Source organism: Lycium ferocissimum, chromosome 9, assembly GCF_029784015.1.
Source record: "Lycium ferocissimum isolate CSIRO_LF1 chromosome 9, AGI_CSIRO_Lferr_CH_V1, whole genome shotgun sequence".
Taxonomy (NCBI): domain Eukaryota; kingdom Viridiplantae; phylum Streptophyta; class Magnoliopsida; order Solanales; family Solanaceae; genus Lycium; species Lycium ferocissimum.
Window position 1 is genome coordinate 63,969,466 of NC_081350.1, and position 12,155 is coordinate 63,981,620.

The 12,155-nt window shown below is 37.5% G+C and overlaps 2 protein-coding genes and 1 long non-coding RNA gene across 3 annotated transcripts in view; all 3 read right to left on the reverse strand.

Moving 5' to 3' along the window:
- Positions 1 to 2,321: 2,321 nt before the first annotated feature.
- LOC132032154 (uncharacterized) lies at positions 2,322 to 3,536 on the reverse strand. The gene has a single exon (XM_059421931.1). It carries the CDS (start codon positions 3,534 to 3,536, stop codon positions 2,322 to 2,324), a length of 1,215 nt encoding a protein of 404 aa, XP_059277914.1.
- Positions 3,537 to 3,566: 30 nt separating this feature from the next.
- Positions 3,567 to 4,396, reverse strand: LOC132032155 (uncharacterized). Its single transcript, XM_059421932.1, has 2 exons — positions 3,898 to 4,396; positions 3,567 to 3,781 (listed from the first exon to the last, which is right to left on the reverse strand). The coding sequence occupies exons 1-2, from the start codon at positions 4,394 to 4,396 to the stop codon at positions 3,567 to 3,569; spliced, it is 714 nt and encodes a 237-aa protein (XP_059277915.1).
- A 161-nt stretch (positions 4,397 to 4,557) lies between these two features.
- Positions 4,558 to 12,155, reverse strand: part of LOC132029435 (uncharacterized) — a 33,849-nt gene continuing 26,251 nt past the window's right edge. The window contains exon 5 of the long non-coding RNA XR_009407805.1: positions 4,558 to 4,663. This is a non-coding gene — a long non-coding RNA (uncharacterized LOC132029435). The remainder of the gene's footprint in view (positions 4,664 to 12,155) is intronic.

Here is a 12,155-nt window from a genome sequence, read left to right on the forward strand (position 1 = left end):
CGATCCGAACCATGTTGATTACTGTGTTTTTATCGTTTCCGCGCTAACAGTGAATATTGAAACTACACCTATTCCCAGGATCACTTGAGATGGAAAGAATAGATCTACTTCAAAATAGAATGGTACTGGACCATCAGGATTTCAGGGAACGAAATTAGCAATGAAGGAAAAATCAGTGGAGATGAATGTACACAATTCTGCCTCTGAACCCCGTGATACTGTGAAGGAATATGCTAAATCATGGTTAGAACTTTCTTTGTTAGTCATTCGGAATGGAAAAGGAACGACAAAACAATACTTCACACTCATTCAATTGCTGACAGTCAGATTTCCTTGGCTAGACAGAATTCCAACCAACTGGCCTAGATTGATCTAGTTCCTGGAAAACTATAGGCCAAAGCTCCACCATACAAAGATTGTTTGGTTGCTCCCTTCACCTGTATTGCTAAATGAAACACTAATGGGGCAAGCAAAGGTAATCCAGAAATAAGTTCATATGGTTTTTGCATAAGAGATGATAGGGGTGATTTGGTTTATGTACAATCTAAGAAAATTCACCATACCACAAACATCAAAGCAAAAGCGGTGACAATTAATGAGGCATCTAGGTACTTTTGTTACTGGTTACATACACAAACAACTGGAATTCTCTTATACTTAAGAATATTTTAGAGTCGAGATGGGGATACGTCATGGAATACTATTAAAATTTCTGAAGACGTTCAAGATGTTATGCTTCAAGGTCATGTCCAGTTCATATATACATGCATACAGAGAAGAGAACATGTTGGCTAACTATTTAGCTAATCATGCATTTGAGGTTCCTGGTGTTGTGCATTTTTAGTCATTTGATGAACTTTCTTTGCAAGGTGGCAAGATTTTAAATCTGGACAAGAGTAAAATACCAAATTTAAGGATCAAAACGAGAAACATATCACATTCACATAGATGAAGAAGCAGCGAATTATTTGTCTCCTTTTACTTATGTTGCCCAGCTTTAATGTCCTTGAAGATCATCATATTGTGATGGAGATTGAGACGTTATTGCCCTAGTTATGCATATAGCCCTATGCACGTCTGGAGTTGAAAATTAAAATGCAATCTAGCTCAGGTGGAACTCATCCAGATTTGATAGCTTATATTCAGTTATGCATCCTTAGGGTTGCAAAATGCAAAGAACGCGTCTTGTTTTGCGCCACCCATATCTTGTTTTTTTGTTATTTGTATTTTTCCCTGTTTTTCCCTCATGTATGATTCAAGAAAAAGAGACTTTTTATTGTTTTACAAGGAAATAAAGAGATTATGGTGGAAAATTCTTAATATTAATAGAATAAGGTGCAAAAAAAAAAACTCTTAGTTTCTTACTCATTGATGACCTGACAATAGATGACCTGACAATATCAAACATATGCCTCACATTTTCTTCTCTATTAAACTTAAGGTTCATGTCAACTCAAAGAAATAAACGTAGAAAATTATCAAAACCACAAGTATCCTAAGTAAACTTTGATACTTCATGGCCTTTTGGGAATGAACTAAGGACTTTAGTGCAGACTTCTTGGCCTCAGATTTTCTACGAGCTTTTCTTTCCGAAAGTATTATTTTGCCATTTGCAAAAAAAAATTATTATGTGCCTCACAAAATTAGTGTCAGTTGTGTGAGGCACATAATAATTTTTTTCCAATTCCTAGGGATAGATGTTAGTCTTAGCCCATTCAATTAGGATTACAGATTACTTCATGTAATATCTGGAACTAATGCATCTGAGTCTCTTTTTGTGCTTGGGATTTATTGCATTATGATCTAGACCAAACAAACAGATTTTTTTTTTTTTTAATTTAAAGCCACCTTCATAGTGGGGGGGTTAGGCGACCCATGTCTTGTATATTAAAATCCAAAACGAGAATACATGAACTCGAGGTACATGCTGCCTAACCTCTCCGAGTCTACTTAAGCCAATGGACATGCCCATTGTGCTATAATGTTTCTTCCAAGACAATGTCTTGTTAAACATGCAGAACTTATCGCCCGAAGGCTCTTTACAGTTGATGAGAGTAGTGCTCTCATATTTTCTTTTGGACTCACAAAAAAGTAGGTACCAACTATACATTATGTACCACATCATTGAGATTGATTTCTTTAGCTTTTTTGTTCCTTACCCGAAAGTTTGGAAAACCTGCTTTGTCCAGATTGATCAGACCTTTGACCTTTAGGGGGAGATCATCAAAATTGTTGTAAAGCTTGTTGGTCTGGGACGAGTGGCTCAATGAAGCAAGAGTGTCCGCCACCTTGTTAGCTTCTCTAAAACAGTGTTGAATCGATCAAGAAGTGCCAATCAAAGCTCTTTTAATTTCCTTGATGGTTGCGTCAACTTGCCAAGGGATCTTGAATACATCTTTAACCCATGCTGCAAGGATCATGGAATCAGTTTCCAATTCCAATGAATTTATCCCATTTTGAATGCTCCAATAGATGCCAAAAAGAAGGGCTTTGGCTTCGGCCACATTGCTGGAAACCTCGTCAAATGGGATGGAGTATGCCATGATCATCTTCCCTTGAGAGTCTCTGAACACACCTCCTCCACCACTGGATCCATCCTTGTGACTTCCATCGCTATTAATTTTGAGAAAGTTGATGGCTGGTCTCTTCCAGAAGACTGTCCTGCACACTTTAAAAGCCATTTTTTTCTCAAGAAGGCAAGTTAGTTCCATCCAAGATAGGTCATATTTAAAATTAAGAAACTGAAGTCTTACTACGTTTAAAATATTTTGGGAGATTGGATGGAAAATTCTGGGCAAGAAAGGTTTTTTACTGCCATATTTACCACTGCATCTTGTTTTCCACAAAAACCAAGTAATGATTATAGGGCAAATTTTGAAGAGAAAAGCAATAACAGGATTAGAAGGTCTTGAATTCCACCAAGTATCAAGGGCAAGCTGCAAGGAATTGAAATGGCTAGGAATGCCAACTTGGCAACCAAAGTGGTTCCATACAGCAGCCGCAAGTGGTCCGTCAAGAAAAATATGATTTAAAGTTTCAGGTTGCGCTATCCTGCAACAGACACAGTTAGAAGTATCATTAGTATGAGCTCTGTTAATAATATCCTCGGTTGGGACTTTCCTTTTAAGAATTCTCCACACAAAGAAGGACATTTTGAAAGGTATGGACTTGTTCCACAATTTGCTCATAAAAGGAACCTCCCTTCTAGGTGACCTCAAGAAATTCCATGCACGTCCTGTTGAAAAGCTGCCTGAGTTTGTTTTCATCCAGCATGGTTTATCCTCTTCATCATAGAATTTGAGATTCATATGAAGAATGTGATCTTTGATGTTATCAGGTACATCCCCACAAGCATTCCAGTACCAGTTTTGACCGTTAAAGGCATCTCTAATGACACTCCTATTGGGGACAGTCCCCGTTGGTAGTAGTTTATAGAGAGGACCTAGAGAAGTCCATTGATCATACCAAAAGGAGACATTGCCTCTACCAATATTCCAGAAAATGGCCATCTCCACTTTTTCTTTGATGTCAGCCATGGATTTCTAGTTGTAGGATTGACCACACCTCTATTTAACAGTGACAGGATGGGATCTAGGACTATATTTAGCCTTGAGAAATTGACTCTGCAGAGAGTCTTGAGTCCTAAATCTCCACCATTGTTTGCCACTATAAGCTTTAAAAATATCCATGAGCTTCCTGAAATTAGCTCCTCCCTCAGTATAGGGAAAAAATAAATTATCCCAGGATGCCCAGTGTTGTCTTTTTGCACCATCAACACCACCTGAATAATGTTGAATTCTTTTTCAATGATCTCAAAAACAGTAGAGGGAGGGTGCATAACAGCAAGTAAATGGGAGGGCATGGCTTGAAGGACATGTTTTAAAAGGATACTTTTACCTCCAGTTGAAAGAAATTTATTATTCCAACCCCTAGTTCTTGCCAAGATTTTATCTATCATACCAGAGAAGGTGGAAATTCTCTTTCTTCCCAAATAAAGTGGACAGCCAAGGTACTGGAAGGGGAAGGATTCTTTTTTCATTCCAGTTAGTCTAGCAGCTCTGTCTGTCCTTCTTGAACTAGCTTTCGGATGGAGAATTATGGAACTTTTATGCTTGTTAACTATTTGACCAGAAGCTTCTTCATAAGTTCTCAGCACCCGCATGATCCTTTTTAAGGATTTCCTGTTACCACTTGTGAAAAGAATAACATCATCTGCAAAACAAAGGTGGTTAATCTTGGGACCATTCTTATGCATATAAAAATTCCTAAAATTCAGATCACCATATAATTTGTTAAGTAAAACAGATAGTAATTCAGCACTAAGAACAAAAAGAGAAGGGGATAGAGTAAACAAACAGATTTGATAAGGCCTAAACCATTCTCCTTCCAAAGCCATATTCAAATTTCGACGCAAATAGGTTCTCTTCTATACATAAAGAGTAATGGAGATTTTAGTTCTTATCTAATAAAAAAATATCATTATCCTCTAAGCCATACTTCCCATTCCTTTCCAATCCATCAGGATTAATTTATTTTTTAAAAAAGTAAATCAATTCATTACCTTTTGTTTCTCTCGTAGTGCTTCTTTGCAGGCTGCATGGTACATTTCCATAGTTTGAATTGTTTGTAAATCTAGTCTTCTCATCTTTTCTTCCATTTCTTTCTGAAAAATTTAACATGTCAAATATTAATATTCCTCAAGCAAAACAAATAACATTAATTTGAATTGTTTGTAACTCTAGTTTTCTCATCTTTTCTTCCACTAACAATTTTTATGATAGTACGTATGGACCAACTTGCACGGACCACAATTAGTCCAACAAATAGCTTGCTACACCCCTGAGGTTGGAGCAGGTTTGCTTACAATGAGTGTTGTAATGCCCACCAATTGGACTTCTTCTTATATGAACCAAAGGACAAGGATGCTTTCAACCCCTACACCTCAAAATTTTATTGAACAAATAAACACTTTAAGAGTGGGCAGAGGAGCTATATTATTTACTATGTCTCACAGGGTTTTGTTTAGGGAGAGCTAGTCAAGTAAAGTAAATACTCCACCACAACTTAGGGAGCAAGTAATACTAGTTTTTCTATATTAGTCAAGTAAATGAGATTTCATTACTCGAAAAGGCCAAAATCGAACGTATACAAGAGGAGCCAAAAAGTAAAGAACTTGCAAAAAGATATAATTCTCTACAAAAGACACTCAATTATCTATACAATCATAAACTACATGGGTGCACTAAAAGTAAATAAGGAATTAGAGACTACTGCTCAACGGACCAAAACTCATTCCTACTCCCTTTGGATGCTCTCCTATTTCTCCCTCCTAAATAATTAGCCACATCAAAGCTTAGAAGGGCAATATTCAAAGCCCTATGATTTCTCCTTCTTCTTCCACTTTTCCAGCTAAACCACAAGTCCTTTACAGATCTTGGTGTCAGCCATGAAATACTAAACCATCTAAAAATATCCCACCACAGTCTCATGGAAAGACTACAATGTAGAAAAGATGATCTACATGATCAGCCACCTCCTTGCATAATAACATCGGTTGATGCAAAGAACCTTTCGTTTTCTAAGATTTTTCGCTGCCAAGATCATCCCTCTAGCTACTAATCAGGTGAAAAGACACACCTTCCTTGGCATCTTAAGTATCCAAATCGATTTAAATGGAAAGGCATCCTCAATCCTCACCAAAAGCTTGTCGTATAGGAATTAACAGAAAAAGCATTATTGTTCCCCAAGATTCATCTCAAAATATCGAGTCTATTGATTGGCTCACATTGCTTATGAAGTAAAGCTAGCAATCGTTGAAACTCAATCACCTCGTTATACTGGCCCTCCTGAACCTCAAATCCCAAAATGCCTCTTCCCCTTGTGTCCCCCTAATATGTTGGACTAAACTCCATTAGGCAAGATACCCTGTAAATGCTTGGGAATTCATGTTTTACCAAGTTGTCCCCACACCACTTGCGTCCCTAAAGCTAACTCTTCTTTTGTCACCAATCTCGAATGAGATGTTTCGATTAAAACTTATCCATCCCTTCATGATATTCCTCATCACTTTACACTGAAAAGACATATTAATATTATTAGTTCTCTAGCTCCTTTATTAATATTATTAGTTCTCTAGCCCCTTTCATTGACCTCATATTTATCTATTGTCATCTTTCTCCAGAAGGATTGGACCTCCACCCCATATCTCCAACAATGCTTTGTAAAAGACTTTCAAATCTTTAACTGCCAAACTTTTTTCATTTTTATGGGATGTCACAATCTCCCATCGGAACAAGTGAAACTTCCTTGCCCCATTCGACGAATCCCATAAAACATTCCCCTGAAGCCTTTTCAATTTTCGTGTAAAACTGGTAGGGACATGAAATAAGGACATACAATAAGTGGGAATGCTCGATAAACTGCTCTCTATAAGACTTTCTTTGCACATTTGTCAAATATCTTTTCTGTCAACTCACCAGCCTCTTCTCGACCCTTTAAAGAACAGGATTCCAAGCACTAAGATCCTTATTCGAAGCCACCAATGGTAATCCAAGATATGTAGTAGGGAGAGCTCCTACTTGGAAATGCAAAGCATGAGCGGGCAAATCAAATGTTATCCACCTCACCAACGGGTATAATCTCACATTTTCTGAGATTACAGGGTTAACACCACCTGAAACCAAGTTAACGCTTGGCCCAGATATTTCAACTGGGTCACAACTACATCACGTGAAACCAAGATATCATTTGAAAATGAAAGATGAGAGATCAAAATGGTGCCAACACTTTCAACCATAGCATTGAATCCCTTTATATGTCCTCGCATAACAACTCTATCAATTATCCTACTTAAAGTTTCCACCAAATGAAGAGCATAGGTGATAAAGGAGCCCCTTGGCTCAATTCCCTCAAACTACCAAAGAAACTACACGAGTTACTATTAACCAGGACTGAGTATATCACTAAAGATATACAAAAGCTGGCCCACTTTCTCCATTTCTCCCAAAACTCATCGCCACCGTAATGAAATCAAGAAACTTTCAGTTCACGTGGTCATAAGCTTTTTCAAGATCTAAATTGCGCAACACACCTAGCGTATCTTGCTTTATTTTTGAACCTACCACTTTATTTGCCACCGAAGTTGCATCCAAGATTTCTCTACCTTTCCCAAAAACATTTTGTGATGTTGATACAGTCTCCTTCGGAATATTCTTAAGTCTATTGGAAAACACCTTAGATATAATCTTATAGATGCTCCCCAGTAGATTATTAGGTCTTTAATCCTCGATGCTCGTAGTGTCTTCTCATTTAGGAATGATGACAATGAAGCATGCATTTAAGCTCTTCTTGAATTCACCTCTTTCCTAAAACTCATCAATAGATTGCATGAAACTACTCTTCACCCTACTCAATAGTGCTATACAAAAGCCAAAGTAAAACTATCAAGGCCTAAAGCATTGTCACCCGCACAATATTTCGCTATCTCTCCCACCTTCTCCTCCTCAATTGCCCGCTCTAGCCACTAACTTTTTGGTTATACCCCGTAACTTAGAACTAAGGTTGGATGCGTATCGTTAGAGTTTTAGTAGAAAATTTGAAGGTTTGGAAGTTACGTGAAAATAGTCGACAGGCCTACTTGGGGCACCCGTAACCCCTTGATTAGTTGAGAACTTGGAAAAGGTTCCTTAATGAAAGTTGTAGTACATGGTAATAACTTTCCATCCATATAAGACTAGACTGAACGGAGATCGGAGCAAGAAGTTATGAGCGTCACAAAAACGCTGAGAGTGGCAGGCCACTAGCATTGGCCACGCGACGCGCAAAGGGTGAATGCGCGTTGTCCACGCGTCGCGAGCCCAAAGCGGGTCAACCTGCTATCTGACCAAAGTCTGAGTTAGGCCCCGCATTGGACGTGTGACGCGGGCCCAACATACATAGGTCGGATTTTCGGGTTTTCCCGTTTTAACTTATATTTAAGCTTGGGTTCATTCCCTAATACCCCTATTCACGAAAAATCATCCTAAGGCAAGAAAGAACAAGTCCCAAGCCTTAAGAACCCTCCAAGGTAAGCTCTATGATGATTCTAGGTTGATATAAAGTCTCTAATCCCTTTCTAAGTTGAGTAAACCCATCTAATCGATAGAGTTGTAATTGGAACATCATTATTGAGCGAAGAAACCCTAGAACTCAAATTCAAGAGGACTGAACTTCAAAAGGGTAATGCTTCTACTCCCTAATCATTTATAGTTGTGAATTGATGAGTTCTTGGGAGAATAGTAAATGGGTTTGATAAAGAGAATTATATAAACTATGCTAAGATGTTGGATTGTTGACTTGCGATTGTCGTAATCATATGGGTGATGAAAAATGGTGTTAGTTATATCTATTTGGGATTGTAGAATCACCTAGAAGTAGTAGAATGAGAATTGGGTAAAGAAATAACTATTAATAAGGGCTATGAAGCTGTACGCCCATAAGGTGTTTAATAAAATGCCTAAGTGACTAAAACATGAGCATTAGGGCTGATATTGGTTCCTCTTGATATGTATATTGCCATAGATTATCGTTGAAGGTGGTGACGAACATTGTGATACGCTTAGAAGGCCAGAGTCAATGTATGTGAGGCTAACTCTCTACGTTGCGAATGCTTATGATTCTCCCTACGCCTCATTCTTTGTGACTAGTACGAATTTGCTCAGAAAGTATTTATGCCTTTATTCCATGAATCGTTGTAGAACTTCTATTCTCTGGATGATATAGTTTCATAATTCGTTCATAATTATCATTCCGAATACCGTGAACCCATTACGTAATTAGTATAGACTCGTGTTCAATAACCCAGGAGCCTCAGCTATGACAAATCAGTTTATTATGAATACATGTCTCAGTCTATTTCTATTCAGTATTCCAGTATCATGTAACTCAGTATGATTCAGTATTTCAGCATCATGTATTACAGTATGATTCTCAGTTCTTAATTTTAAATTCCTGAATGTTGAACACCTATATTTGGGCCTGAGGCCGTAGTTATGTATTCGTATACTTGGGCTTGAGGCCATAGTTTGTGCACTTATATATTGGGTGTGCGGCTGTAGCTCATTTACTCAGATAAACAGGTGGTTTCTTATTCAAAACAGTGAGTACTTATGTTAAGTTTCAGTTGCAGTTTCAGCATTTATTACTTATTGTTCTTTCAATTGTTATACATACCAGTGCAATTCAAATGTACTGACGTCCCTTTTTATCCGGGGGTATCTCACGATACAGGTAATGATTTAGAGGTTGACGACTCAGAGCGCTAGGATTCTCATACAGCTATTTGGTGAGCCCTAGTTCTTCGGGGTGTTATCACACTTTACAGTTTTTTCAGTATTTCTAGTCAGTTAGGTATGCCGGGTGCCTTGTCCTGGTAAATAGCTGGACTTTATTATTCATAGAGGCTTCATAGACTATAGTTGCAGTCAGCCAGATGTTTAGTAGGCTTTTTGTGTTCGCCTTATTAGCTACTTACTTATACTTTTAGACTTATCTCAGTCTTTCCGCATTTATGGTTATTCAAATTTGATTTTTAGTAGATCAGCATATGTTAAGTTATATTTCGCATTCACTGTCTACCACATGTTGATTCAGCCAGCCAGTTGATTTGCTTGGTCAGATGCAGTCAGGCATCGAGTGTCGTGTTACGCCCAGGCCATGGTTCAGGGCTTGACATTTTTCCCCTATATTATTGATTAAATTATATATCCCCCAAATTTACCTCTAGTCCGCTTCTTCTTTGTACAAGTGTTGCCCCTTCTACTTTCTCCTCCCTCATATGCACCTTTCCATCAACCTCCGCTGACACTACGAAATTTCTCCTTCTATTTGCAATTGCTACCTTTTTTTTTTTTTTTTTTTTTTGTGTTTGAGTCCCCCTCTTCTAACCATAATGTCCTCGATTTGTGTCTCCAACTAATCTCTTGGGCCAATGTCAAAGAAGCTAACTCCCTTTTCAAACTCCTCTCCTTTTCTCTCTCTTCCAACTCCTTCCCTACTTTTAATTTTTCTAACTCCCCCACCTCATTCATAATTTTCCTTATTTTCACCTTTATCTTATTTTCACCTTTACCCTCCCCCACACTTCTTTATCCACATTATTATGTCTTTCTTAAGCATCTTCAATTTCTTTGAAAGTCAAAAAGATTGTCTCCCATCCACACCATAGCTACCACCACTACTCTTTCACCAAAATCTACTACTTCCAGCCACATGTTCTCAAATCTAAACTGCGATCTTATCCTCTACCACCATCCAACATGATAGGTTTTCGTTTGAAGTTAGCCTCAAGAGAGGGAACTAAATCACACTAGATGCCAGCTCCTCTAAAGAAGTAGACACTAAGAATATGTCCAATTTGATTTGAAAGTTAAAGTCCTTCGACTTAGATCAGGTGAAAGTGACTTTTGTCAAAGGTAAATCAATAGAAAAATACTTATCAATAAACACCAAGAAGTCTTCTATGGCCCTGGTATCATTCTATATTCAACCCTCTGCCCCAGGAATCTTATAGTATTAAAATTCCCCTTAGCATCCATGGTATGTCCCACCTCCTAAGCCTTAACTCCTCCCAAAACATCTGCTTAGGCTCCTCCCGTGCAGGTCCATAAGTACCCCCCGAAACCCCATTCTGCTCAATTCTCGATGTTGCTAAATATCCCCAATCATGAACTTGCCCTTATTGTTATATCCCGTATTTCATACATTCGGATAATTCGAGAAAGTCGTGGCAAGTTAAGGACAAGATCATTTTCAAGAATTATTTTAATGTACGAGTTGTTAGGAATATTATTTATGAACATTGGTGGTATGGAAATATTGAGAAAGGCCAAGGGTAAAAAGAAAAATTCGCAAAATGAGCCGTGGAAATAATGTGAAAGGCCAGGGGCAAAATGGTAATATTGAGAAAAGTTGAGGGGTAAAATGGTAATTTTACACAAGTTTCTTGAAGGCTCCAAAAGGGCCATATTGGCCATGTGACAAAAAAAAAAAAAAAAAAAAAAAAAAAAAAGGAGAATGAATGAAGGATGAAAAATGATGACTAACAAGTCATCTTTTTAATTAAATTAAAGAAATTTCTAGAGAGGCATGTGCCCCTCACATGCTTGGAGACTTATGTATATATATATGAATGAATTCATCTTCTAATTCAAGAAAACAAAACAAGAGAAGAGAGAAAGAAGAAGAAAGAGGCTCACGGCCATAGAGAGAGAAGAGAGGAGAAAAAAAGAAAATTTCCAAGCCTTCAACTTTGATCCAAAAATTATAATTTTCTTGCATTCCTACTCAATTCAAGATTCTCTACAAAGTGGTATAATTATTTTGGCAAGAAAGTGACTTTGGTGGCAAGGAGAATTTATTGGAAAAGGTAAGAATTTTATGTTTTTATTGTGTTATGAAGGTTTGTTTGTGTTGTAGTATATAGAAATGAGTAGAAACTATGGAAATATGGAAGTTTGCAAGGTGGGTATATATATGTAGGTGGCCGTGTGGTACTATATGTTGGGGAGGATATGAAATTGTTGTATTTAGCATGCTAATTGTGTTGTTGTAGCCTTGTGATGAAAATGGAAGGTTAATGGTTCTAGTTGGCATGAGGAAATTGTTGTTAAGTTGTTATTGGAAAGTATGTGATTTCATTATAGTTTATGTAATTATGAGAATGATGTAGTAAGATGCAAATTGTTGTTGTTGTGAGTGAAATTGGAAGATAAAAATGTGTTGTGAATAGTTATGTTGAAAATTGGAGGTTTCGGATGGATTATGGTCTTGGTGGAAAATTTGTATATGTTGTAGAATGATACAAAATGCTTTTGAATGGTGTTTGGTTGATCTTGAGTTAGTAATGAATATATGAGCATTGGAATTAGCTTGAGATATGTAGTGAATGGTATGTTGATGAACTATGTAGAGAGGAAGATTACTAATGTTAGAATATGTCTTGAATTAATTGTTGGATTTATTGGAATAATTGTTGATATTGTGGCGAGTTTAATTCTCGGGTTTGTTGTTGTATTTTTGGCCCCCTTACTTAGGCCGAGCGAACCCTCGGACTCTTACCGCATACGTAATCACGCCAAACTTTTAAACCAAATGAGATAAAATACATAGCAAAATTT